Raw genomic sequence first — 13585 nt, 5'->3', positions numbered from 1 at the left:
TATGCCCCGGACTATATAGATTTGGGCATTAAAACTCAAACAAGGAAATTATAATGAGCTGATGATGATTACACCAAACATGAATAATGAACTTCTTTGGTGGGTTAAGAACATAAAGTCACAAGTAAGAATTATTGATAGGGGTACCCCTGAAGTTGAACTATTTTCTGATGCCTCGTTAATAGGTTATGGCAGTAAACTAGGAAATGAAACAACAGGGGGTAGATGGACTTCAGTCGAAAAAGAACTGCATATAAATGCTTTAGAATTGCTGGCAGTGTTTTATGCATTGAAATCTTCTAAACAAAAACTGAAATCAAAGTAATTAAAAATATTACGTGACAACACCACTGCATTTTATTATTTCAATAATATGGGAGGCATAAAATCAGTTAAATGTTATCAAATATGCTTCGATATTTGGAATTTGGCAGTTCAAAATAATGCATGGTTATTAAGCTCACATGTACCTGGAATTGTAAATATGGATGCGGACATGGCGTCCAGAAAATTTAATGACAATATAGAGTTGAAATTAGACGAACAAATATTTGCTGAAATTTGCATAAGATTTATAGTACCAGATTAAGATTTGTTTGCATCTAGAATAAATGCATAACATCCTAGGTATGTGTCTTGGAAGCTGGATCCTGAATGTATTTAAAATATGTAGATGCATTTACACTAAATTGGAGATCAGTTAATATGATTTATCTTTTTCCTCCTTTCGGTCTGTTAGGACGTTGTGTCCAAAAGATCAGATCGGACAAAGCCACGGGCATTGTAGTTGCACCTGTTTGGAAAACACAACCATGGTTTCCAGTTTTGATGTCAATAGTGATAGATTTTCCAATAATAATAATTCGGAAGAAGAAAGGACTTTTGAAACTTCCTTATCTAGAAAAAGAACACCCATGAGCCAGAAAACTAAAATTGATGGTATGCAAAGTATCAGGAATTCCTACCGACAGCGAGGCTTTTCGGAACAAATTACCAATATTTTCATGTCTTCCTGGAAGTGGGGACCCAAGAGACAGTACAACACTTTCATTTTGCGATGGTTTGAGTACTGTAATAAAAGGAAAATTGCTTCAATTTCACCATCTTTGAAAGAAGTAATAGAATTTCTTCCAGAACAATATAATAATGGCTTGGGTTTTGATAGTTTGAATACAACAAGAAGTGCTCTTTCTTCGCTAGGTCTAAATTTTGAAGGTTTAACAAATGGAAGTCATCCATTGGTTGTACGATACTTGAAAGGTGTTTTTATTATCAGACCTCCAAAACCTGAAATCCACGTTATACTCACATCTAGGATGTCAACAAAGAATTGATATTTCTTCGAAAGCTTTCGCCAGTAAAGCACATTTCTTTGAAAGATTTGACATTTAAAACTACAATGCTTATGGCTTTGGCACAAGCAGCTCGTGTACAGACATTGAATGTTATAACTCTCGAGGATGTCAAGATGACATAGTGTAACCTTGAGCGTATTGCGCTCTGGTGACTAAAATATATTTTAAGGGCCAAATTAGGGCCGGATTCCCCTATCAAGAATGATTTCTCTATTTCTCCCCTTCAGTTAAACAATATCAATTAAAAGATCATCAATCATCAAATTTAAACCTAAAAATCATCTCGAATTTCACACGGGCATATTTTAGTATACGTATTTACTGTTGTATACTGTAATCTCGATATCACGGGTTAAACTCGTGTCGGTTTCGTTTTTCGAAAATTAAAACATGTATCCGATCTACTATCCTACTTCGACTGTATTAACTGATTTGTTTATTTGTCGATTTTTTATTTACTTTTTTTTGTTATATAAAGAAGTATCATATATTGTTGAAAGAGTTATACACAGCAGCAGACGACAAACATGTATGATAATGAAGTAAAAAAAAAACAACTTTATTACATATGTTATAAATGGTCTGTTTGTGGTGTGTTTTCGTCTTCCTTTTTTTCTATGGGGTATTAAACTTCCGGAAGATGGTGATCCTTTGATCCCTCGATAGGAAAAACATGTGAAACTTTGAATCAGTGTGAGAGGTGCAACGCCCCGTTGAATAGGTCTAAACAGCAACAATGTTCAATAATCTTTGTACATGTATTTGTAGAACCATGGCGATAGGAAAGAACACCGGAATAAAACGATTTCATTTTTTTAATATGAATATGAAAATTTTTAATCTGATACGTTTTTTTTTGTTAAATCTTTATCAATTACTCGTTTCTCAGAATTTGGGAAAAAAACAACTCTTACCCTTTTCTCGCTAATAAAACGAAAAAATCCATTCAACTTTCGGTTTCGTTAGAATTATGTTTAAGAGGTTTCCTTAACTTTCCATCACCATACGATTGTTCCTATCAGAATGTTCAATGGAAATTATCGATCATATATATTAAGTACACAATTAGCGATAACGAGTGTACATTTATTATCAGTCTTTTTTTATAGAAATAACAATTTTGATTATCAGGTGTTCAAACAAAACTATTTCACATATCCCACTGCTTGAATAAAAACTTAACTTCTATATATATTAAATGAAATAAACACATTTTTGTTATGATCCATATTGTAACAATTTGTAATATCCGATGTATATATTTATAAAAATTTAAAATTTTAATGTATAGCCAAGTTTGATATAAAATATATACACGAATATATCTATCGTGTTGTACTTATTCTATACGTTTTGATCATTTGATTTTTTAAAACAGTTTAACAAAAGAATATTTCAAAATGTAAAGTCATGTAAAATGACCTCTGTAGGCGTTTTTATTTTAAAAGAATCCGGCACTCATTTTCCGAAAACCTCTTTAAATAAAAAAGTCTACGTAATGGCTATTTAGAGAGATTTTTTGTTCCAAATGATTTAGGCCTACATTAAATTTGCACAAATGGGGCTTAGAAATAGATTATGAATACATATATTAAGAATGTTACTGCATTGTCATAAATTAATGCATTGACACAATCATGGGAGAATCTCAGCAGGATTTCTTTAAAATTTTGGTGTAATTATAAACAGACTTTTCAAATTGAAATTATAATGTTTTCTTTTATATGTTTACAACTTATATACCTGTTTTCGAAAAAAAGCTTTGTGGATTATAATACAGGTTAAATTAAGGAGTGTTGTTTTCTTGTTTATATATATCACTTCGATCTGGCCATTACAGAATCATGAACAATACATGAATATGATTTGAGTTTTGATGAGCAATATATAAAAAAAACAGTATAAAATATTTTAAATATTGTTAAAATCTGTTTATATTTTTTTCAATGTAGAATATTAAAGGAGCTCCACTGCGGTCCAAAAGCCTAAAATCATTAAACTTGAATTTCTTTTATATATCAACTGGGGAACTTAAAACAACAATGTATGCAAAATATGCATACTAGAACTAAATTGAAAATCGTATGTGCGTGTTGTTTTTATCTCAATTTGAGTGAAAAGTGTTACAACGCGGTTCTGTGTCTTTCATCACATAATATTTCTGGAAAAGCACAGAGAGCGAATGATGTAAAATTTTGCACACAATTTATTGGTATAGACATACACCAAATTGAACATTGTTGTCGAAAAGTTATTTCTAGCCCAGTCATGTCAAGAAACCTTAGCAATGACCCTTTAACATCTCGATAATTAAAAGTATTTCCCCTCACATTAGAAAATAATACCATTATAGACACTGCTATAGTAACGAAATAATATATCCCGAACTGTGATTTTATCGCTCAATAACATCACTGTTTGGAGTTCGGATGCGAGGAATTATATCACGAGGGCGTAGCTGAGTGATATAATGATGCGCATCCGAACAACAAACAGTGATGTTATCAAGCGATAAAATCATCGATTTGGATATATTATTTCGATTCTAACATGACATCAACAAATAAATGCTGCCGTACCTGATATTAAGCAAAATTGCGCCTGATTTGTTTCCGTACATATTTTCAGCGCGTCGGATTTTGTGATTTTGTTGCATAATAATACATACTTTCGGTTGTTCTATATTCAACAGTGAAAAATACAGGTCTGTTAGAATATCTGATAACAATCAGTCAATACCAATAGATTAGTAAGTTTATTTGAAAAATAATATTTTGAAGAAAAAGACTTACTTAAGCGACCCTGAAGAACAATATTTTTAATTGGGCTTACACTTCAAGTTTATTCGCCTAAATAATCTGTTGAAAGTCTGTTATAAGAAAATACATTGCATTAAGAAATCACATATTGACGGGTTGCAGAGCGAGCGAGTCTATACTTAGACAACAATGCTTCACTTATTATGTGCTAACTGGCTTAGAGCACTGCATGTTCAATGGCTGGGATAGTTTCAAGATGTATGATAATTAAAAAAATGTGAAATTGTTAGGTGAAAAACATATCGTTTATGTTCTAAAACGAAAGTGGAATATCATTAATAATAATTAAACGAATATAAATCTAAATGTATTGATTCTTTGCATGCCCAATACAAATAAGCCTACTAACTAATTGGTATATCTTTATCAATTAATATGACGTTGGTGACATATTATTATGGCAATCCCATTGAATTCCTTTTGTCAGTTTTCAAAAAATTAAATACAATCATTGATATACATATGTATATTTAGTCGTGTCCTATATATCGATCATTTTCTGAAAAACACTCGTTATAAGCCTATGTATACGGTTTAATTTACCTTTATGTACTATACACTGTATATTAATCTAAATTCGATAAAACGTTTTTCAGTGTATATTGCACAACTCTGTTTGAATTCGATATACCGCCTCCGTGGTCGAGGGGTTAGAGTCGATGGCTTCTAATCCAGTTACCTCTCTGGCGTGGGTTCGATCCCCGGGAGATGCTTTGGTGGTTTAGTACGGAGGAAGGTAGTCTAGTACTTGTGTAACTCTCCAGGAACGATGGTTAGGAAACTACCCGCCTATATCATGTATATGATTGAAATACTGGTGGGAAAAGGCGTATGAAACAAACAAACTAACTAAAAAAAGCATTCGATATGCGTCTCATTAGAAATTGGGTTCAGTGTCCTTTGTTTTAAAAGTCCGTGAAATTGATATCAATTTAATTATTTTCTATGATATATTAATTGTTCATACAAGTACAATCTACTTAAATTCCTTCTAGGGCAACACTGAAATATAAACAGGTCGGAATCAGAATTATCTCTATTTGTTATTGATAACAGCTTAGTAAATTTTTCAGAAACAAAATCATAGGCCTAAATGCTACTGTTGTTGAATTTCTAGAGTAATATGTAGACATGCAGACATTATGCCGAGTTGCGAGAGATTGATTGTCATTACCGATAAATAAATTGTGTGAATGTGCACAAAATAAAAGACCCATGACCGCTCACTAACGCTTGCTTTCTTCGTTCTATTTAATTAAAAAAAAAAACAACACGTTGTCTGCTTTGACTTTGAAACGGTCTATTACTGACCAATTTAACTTTGAAATAGACTAAAAGATGCTTTGATAATGCAATAAAACATTACTCGTTTGATTTTTGTTATGGGGGGGGGGGGGTGGCACACTAAAATTACGGAAAACGATGAAATTGTTTCAAGCAAGAATATTATATATAATGTATGACTAGCATGCTATCTCCCCTCAACTACATTTCGCAGTTCAACTATCAACTTTTTCGTCTGCTACTAGTTTCATTGTTTTACATTTTAAATGTTTTGAACTTCTAGATGAAATTCAATATCCGCAAGTCTTTTGACAAACAAAGTTCTTCCTTCCCATGAGATGGAAGAATTAGAAGTTGACTTATTCTAAAACTATTTACATTGCTAGTTTATAAAATGGGTAGGTAAAAACGTACGAAATACACAGAAGGTTTTGTTATGGTTCCATTTTTAATAAATTTCCCGTATATGATAAAACATACATTTCTTATGGAAACAAATTGTATATGTCGTGTTTCCCCTTGAAGTAACCAAAACATGCTGAGTTTCGATTTTGCGTGTAATATTTATCACAGAAAATGAAAATCTTAATGGTCCATTTATCAAAATTCAACCACGGTTCAAAATACTTCGTTATTTGTGAAATGAATAATCTATGTTCAGGTCATGCTGGAGAACTTCTGTTAAGAGTTTTCCATGTAATCTGATATCAAATTCGACCCAAACACGTTATATACACCCAACCTTCTGGAACTGAAAGTGATTTGGACATAACTTGCCTCTAATATAGACCCAGTCTAACCAGACCCTATACTGTTGGTAGCTCATATTTAGCCTTTTTACACTGATATCCGTCAATCAAAAATGGTACTAGATAGAGTTATTGTTCTTTTATATTGCACATTCAATGCGTTCAAGGCACGGAACCACGATTTTGCGACAAATGGTATAATGCATATTCCAGAGGAGGTTAGGGATTTCACTTGTTTTTATCAGAGGGGGGAACATTTCATACATTTGCGTGAATGCATTTTTTTCTGAAAGAAATATATCCATCTTAGAAACTTATAAAACAGTGTTTGATTTAAACCTGGATAAAACTTACAAAATGTCAGTTCCCACTTAAAAATGAAATGAAAAGAAAGGTTTTCTTAAGCAATACATTTTTGCTAAAAGAGATATATCTATGTATGAATTTTTTAATGCTCTGGACGAAAATAAGTATGGAAATATCTCCAAAGTTGTTTTCAAACAATTCACTTTTATGCAATGAGGTTTATATTCAAGATGGTGTAAGGGATTTTATTTGTTTTATCAGAGTAGGTGACAAGTCATATGTGTGAGTGTTTTTCACTTCCGTACCCACAAGCCGATACCTCAAGAACATTTTACTTATGCCCCGCACGATATAGACGGCAAGTCGAACGAGCCGATTCTGGTATTACCCCTTACAACTTCATTGTCCGGGCTGGTGGAATGTATTTTGATTAGGTTTGAAAATCATATAACACAGTTTAATATTCAAAGAAATTTTAATATTTTCAAAACAACGATAACGTGGTTGTATAGTCATCGATACATTCTAAACATCATTGCAAAATACAATTATCAAATTATTACTCCGATATGTAAAGACTTAACAATGATAATGCATGAAAATCATTGATGTAGCCTCACTTTCAAAAACTGTCAGGATAATGTATATTATCATGATATGTTTATAAACATTTAAACAATATCATTGAGATAATTTAAAAATCAATTACATTATCTAATAACATTTGAGTCATACAAGATAGCTTAATTTCATTGTCTGAATGTCAAGACATGACATTAACAGCCTTTGTTGATGTCGTATCTGCAAATGGGACATATTTTATATAAGAAAGCTTCCGAACATTTGATACTTTTATAAAACACCAAGTTGTAAATAGAATTATAGAATTATATAGTATATAGAATTATCAAAATAAAAAGGAAAGTATAAACCATTACAAAGGACATTATATTATATCAGAAAGCTTCTGTAGTTTTTGGACATATCATGAACTTTGAAAACATTTTTGTTATTTTCAAAAGACACAAATGGAATGATTATTATAAAATGGAAATATGTCACACTGGCAGAGCGAGCCTACTCCCAAAAATACACATGTCTCAAGTGTTTACTTTCAATACATGTTATAATTAATGATATGATATGGTTCTCATGTGACTTGGCGAATGATAATGATGATAAGAGCGTTATTTCAAAGAGACGACATACAGTATAGGTCAGGTATTAAAAGCTTGGAAGTTAAACTAAAATACGAATGATCTTAAATAAAATCGGGAACAAACACAAGTAATCATTAGCAAATATGAAAGTACAAAATAGCATCAGTTACTAAGTAAACTGTAATTTCTTTCATTTAATTCGTCAATGTTAATACAATAATGATAACAAATAATATTAAATGATGCTGATGATGATGATGATAATGACAATGATGACAAAAATAATGACAATGATTATGATGATGATCTACTCAATTGTTCATATTCATTAAGTTTTTTGTCAAAGGAAAATAACGCGAAATCAAAACGTGTAATATCTTAGGTGTAATTACACATTTTCTCGCATTGATTTAACTTCATTTATGAATTCCTAAGAAAGTACAAATTGTCAATTTTTAAACAAAATATAAAAAACTATGTGGCTCTAATACTCTAATACACACAATATATTAAGTCAATACACATTTTATTAATATATTAATTACATTTTACTTGGTAAATTATCCTATTGCGATAACTCAAACGGGTAAAAAACAATACACATTAAAACAAAGAAGCGCAAAGAATGACTCTTAAAATCAAGCAAAAGAATATAAATTGTTAAATACATGATCATGTGAAACATCTGCAATCAAAAAATATTAAGAACATTTCAATGTTCTTTACAAGTTCAATACCAAATTAGTTGTCAAATAATATTTCAATAATGCAGAATGAATTTCTTTCTAGAGGAAACGCCCATACCAGACATGTATAAATAAAGTACACATAATGTTCATAACAAAATTCTACACACACGTTTGTGGCAAATAGTTTAATAAAACAATTTACATACTTATTTTTATCATACTATTTCCCAAGCATTTATACAAGTATGAAACACTTCTTTTGAAAACATTAAAAATTAATGACATCATAATTTAGTTTATGTACAACTTGGTATATATTTTATATCTTATGTGTTTTCACCTCACATTGTATAAAGCTATATCTTATTAAATACTTTCATAAATTAAAAGTTAAACACAGTAAAAACATAACGTTAACATAATCTTATGGTCGGTTTTCGAAATAGTTTCCTGTTACTTCTGTTCTTAAATACGCGTAAACAGTAAAAAAAATTCATGAACCAAATATTATGCTGCTATATTAAGTCAAACCATTCTCTCAAAATAAAAACTTCAAAACAAATTTCTTTCATACAGACATATTGAAATTATTATTTTCGAAAATTTAAACGATTTTTGTGATCTGAAGGCAGCAAAGATACAGCTTTATATTTTAAACAAGAGCCCGGTTTAAGCCGGGTGATGCTCCCCGAATAGGTTTTAGACACAGGAAAGTACACCTTTTGTAGTTTCAGAGTTATGTCCCTGGAAAAAGTTCAAAGTGCAATAATTCCAAAATTAGGCAAGGCAGAGTTACTGTTCTTTGCACTGCACTTCTAATCAGTGCGATCTATCAACCTACAAAGTTTCTTGTTGATATCTCTTATGGTTTTCGAGTTATGTCACGGACAACTTCAAAATGTAAAAATGAACAAAGGCCAATTACTACAAAATTTGGCAAGGCGGAGTTCAAGTTCTTGTGCACTGCACATCTACCCATTGAGATCCATCTACATACAAAGTTTCATGTTGATATCTCTTATAGTTTTACAGCTATGTCCTTTACAAGATTTTTCTAAAAGGGGAGATAATTAAAAAATGAGGCTTATCAGAGTTATGGTTCTTTTCCACTGCACTACTACTCAATGAGATATATCTACCTACAATGTTTCATCTTGATATCTCTTATAGTTTTAGAGTTATGTTCCGGACAAAGTTCAAAGTGTTAAAATTAACAAAGGGCAATAACTCCAAAATTAGGGAAAAAAGAGTTTTTGTTCTTATAAACTGCACATCTATCCATTGAGATCTATTCACCTACAAAGTTTCATGTTGATATCTCTTATAGTTTAAGAGTTATGTCCCAGACAATATTTTTCTTTAAGGGGAGATTTTCTTTAAGGGGAGATAATTCAAAAACCGGGCAAAATAGAGTTATGATTCTTTGACTCAATGCCCTCTACCACTGTATGAAGTTTAAACAAAGTATCCCCAAGGGTTTTCAAGTTATGCTCCGGACAAGACAACGGACAGACAGACGGACGGACGACGAACAGACGGACAAGGCGCCGACTATATGCTCCCCCGAAATTTTTCGGGGAGCATAAAAAACGCTTCACGTGTACATTTACCTTGACCAACATTGGAAATTTCATCTCACTTACTCTTTTCTACAAAATCATTAACAATAGCGCATACAGTTACCGTACATGGTGTGCATATAGAAAGACGAGAACAAACAGGTACATGCATGGATACAGTGTATTGTGGAAACACGAGGAAAAGCTGCGATTACAAAGGATATTTAACATATTCATCAAACATCCCTGGGTGTATTTATATGTATCAGTTGTCTAAACTTTCAAACAATGTAGCGGTCAATAAAGTAAATGTAATGAAACTAAGTATCTTTATCAACAAAATTGATAAAAAGAAGGCTTTCTATAAACTTTGTTAAAGCTCTCAGTTATAATTATGTATCATTGCCAAATAAGGTATTGCCAAATACTAGTAACAACATTTATCACTGATTCTAAGGAAAATTATATTGTATTTTATAAATTAAAATGCAATTAGACAAAATGATGATACATTTTGATGAGTGTAAAATTGATTTAAACACTAGAGGTAAGTTCAACTGAGTTATTGTTGAGGAGCAAGATTGTATTTATTTGACGCTGACAACAACTGATGACAAAAATAGAATATATTGACAAAAGCTAAATACTGTGCTTTTTCTTTGCCTTTAAACCCATACTATGATTAGGGTTTCTGTTCTCATAAACTTTGTACCAATTCATATGAAAACTACCAATGTATATTGACGTTTCAACCAATACGAGTAATCTTGCACTCATTTTTTTCACAGTAAACACATAACATAATAATAAACTTTTAACAAAATATTATATTTTAAATAAAAATAATCATGTACACATTCATCATAAACAAGAGATTTAGGTGTTTAATCTATTACGTAACACTATTATCAAAGTGAAATAAATTAAAATTAATATTAGTACATTACACTGAAAATACAGCACGACATATAAAAACTCTTACGAATATGCTACTTGAAAATAAACGTTACCTATATTTATAAACACATTCATCATAAACAAGACAAGTGTGTCATAAATTACGTTGCAATGAGTTCAAAGTTAAGCAAATTAATTCTTTCATGCATTATTTACAAATGTGGACAAAAATATCTTATTTATTCAATATGTTACAACATTATTTGTAGCAATTATAATCATATAATTCAACAAATACATATTGACATTATTTATAGAATAGTTTAATAATGACATGGTCTATGGCTAATGTAAACATGTCAGACATCCATGAAACAGACTGATAAATATATACATATGACATATTCACATTAAAACATAATCGTCAGCAAGTTTGCACATCTAGTCTAACGATAAGGTATATCTTACCCGCTTCTTCTTATACACATTTCTGAGTAAATATAAAAGCATAGGCGTATCAGTATTAATAAAGTTGAAGTTATTTGACTGACGCATTTTTATACCTCGTCTAAAACTTGGTAAACATCACCTTTAATTTCAATCTTCAAATCACCATCAGTTTCTTTGCTGCTTCCAACTTTCCTAACCCGCTTCCTAGAAGATATCCCACTAAGCTTTAATTTATCTTTATCTCGACATCTTATCATATGTTTTCTTGAAACCGATGTCAAAGGTTTGGTTTTGCGCCGAGTTCTCAAATTATATGTCTTAATATAACCTTTATCACACGTTTTGTCCGTCTTCAAGCCAGGTTGTTGCCGTCTTTTCTTATTTAATACGTTTCTCAAATCACATGGATCATTAGGCTCTTTAATGGTTGCTTGAGTTCTGCTTGGAATGATCTCTGTGTCAGTATACTCACTTTCTGTACAGTTATCATCTTGCAGAATTGGGTCGCATTCGGATAGTTTCCTTGAAACTCTTGTATGTTTTATTCCTTGCCCTGTCATTGGCTCTTGACTGCAGACAACACGTGCCCCGAAGGTATTACAGTTAAGATCTTTTGATAAGATAGCATCATCAATTACTTTACCCGAAAGTCCAATTCTCAGGTTAACTTCCTTCTGTGATTTGTATTCCTGTTTTAATGCTGAACTTAATGTAGTTTCAGTGTCATCATATAATTCAAAATCATCATACTCCACTAAATTTCTCTCTGATGCTGGTGTCCTTCCTTTTACAGAAACTTCATGAATATTATCCCAGGGATTTGAAAACGTTTTTGTGACGTGTTTGTCAGTTACCCCAATGTCACGGTTGTTAGTCTTTGTTATGACCGAAGGTTTGTCAAAAGCACTTGCATCAAACGCTTCAAGCGGGTTTGTTTTATTTTTATAATGTTCTTGTTTAGTTTGTATTTTAAAGCTCACGTTTTTGTCTTTCCTCATTTTTTTCCCTAAAGGTTCCATTTTGTCCGTCTTATCATTTAACCGTTTTCTTTTATTTGACTTTGAACATGTTGCCCCTAAAAAGTCAGACAATACCTCAATACCAGAAATTATCAGAAATGACAATAATTTCATGAATCATTCTTTGAATAAATGTTGTAAGATTTTATGCACACCATACGAAATGCTTTGACATTATATATCGTGATGATGATTTAATAAAAGAGTCTATCACTCCTTACAAATGTAATTTTGTCAAACATTTGCTTTAATTTTCAGTAACTATAGCTTTTATTAGTATTTGTATAATAGATAACTGATTTTGTAATATTTTACATGAAAAAATAATTCAAAGAAAATAACAAAGGACTAAAGACGTGTTATGTGCAAAACAAATAAATAAAAGTTTGATATAATTAGACTACGTCTATGTGCTTTGATAGCCTTTCCAAAAAGGAATGTACATATAATTTCATTGCTTTCAAAATTAAATAATCTTTACCTAACTTTGACGATCGCTGTGATTGTGCCTTTTTCAGTTTTTCAATATCAAACACCGATTGCTCTGAAATTTAAAAATGACGAATTCACAAAAAGTGTGATATATAATATACGTTTGCACGTTTACAATGCTTATAAGAAGGTAAAAATTAATTTGTTTTCTTATATGCATTTGAGTCATAATCATATTTATCAAGATATGTAAAGATATAATATTTACCGTGATGAAAGTATGGAACTCCGGGCCATTTCAGCAGCTTCACCTGATACACGTCCTTTTCAACAACACTCTCTATTGCATTTTCCTTCACGCATTCGTTATTTTCCCGACACTCGTTCTTAATCTCTTTTGACATTACATTTACATCATTGTAATTTATATTCATCACTGTACATTTTGTTTCATCAGCTTCATCTACTCTGTCATTACGGATTATCACTTGCCGAACGGTATCGGGTTCTTCAATAATTTCTCCGTCTTCTTTGTCTTCAAGATTTAAAATGCCTTCTTTAATAGAGGTTACCTCATTTTGCTGCAAAACCGAATCTGTTTCAAAATGTCTATGAACTGTTTTAATCTTTTGAATTGCACTTTCCATGATTTCTCCATCTTCTAAATTCGCACTTCTATCGGGCAATTGATCACATATGCTTTTGATTGTTTGCACAGTCGATTTATTGTCAACGTTTTGTTTTATAACAAGACCACTTCTTGGGTGTTTTTCATTAATATCTGATCTTTCATCATTGCCTAGATTTTGAACTCCACTTATATGATCAATGGACTTATTAAAGTTCTTCTCTATTTTTTTCAATTT

General features: G+C 31.3%; 1 protein-coding gene across 1 annotated transcript; it reads right to left on the bottom strand.

The window, feature by feature from the left end:
- Window positions 1-6969: 6969 nt before the first annotated feature.
- LOC132740366 (uncharacterized) lies at window positions 6970-13575 on the bottom strand. The gene is made up of 3 exons (XM_060728250.1): window positions 12988-13575; window positions 12769-12831; window positions 6970-12343 (listed from the first exon to the last, which is right to left on the bottom strand). Exons 1-3 carry the CDS (start codon window positions 13364-13366, stop codon window positions 11376-11378), a joined length of 1410 nt encoding a protein of 469 aa, XP_060584233.1. The 5' UTR covers window positions 13367-13575; the 3' UTR covers window positions 6970-11375.
- Window positions 13576-13585: the final 10 nt, after the last annotated feature.

This window comes from Ruditapes philippinarum, unplaced genomic scaffold (genome assembly GCF_026571515.1).
Source record: "Ruditapes philippinarum isolate M1 unplaced genomic scaffold, ASM2657151v2 ctg23479_1_1_1_1, whole genome shotgun sequence".
Classification (NCBI taxonomy): Eukaryota; Metazoa; Mollusca; class Bivalvia; order Venerida; family Veneridae; genus Ruditapes; species Ruditapes philippinarum.
Note: the sequence above shows the minus strand (reverse complement) of the source record. Positions and strands in the feature narration are given on the sequence as shown.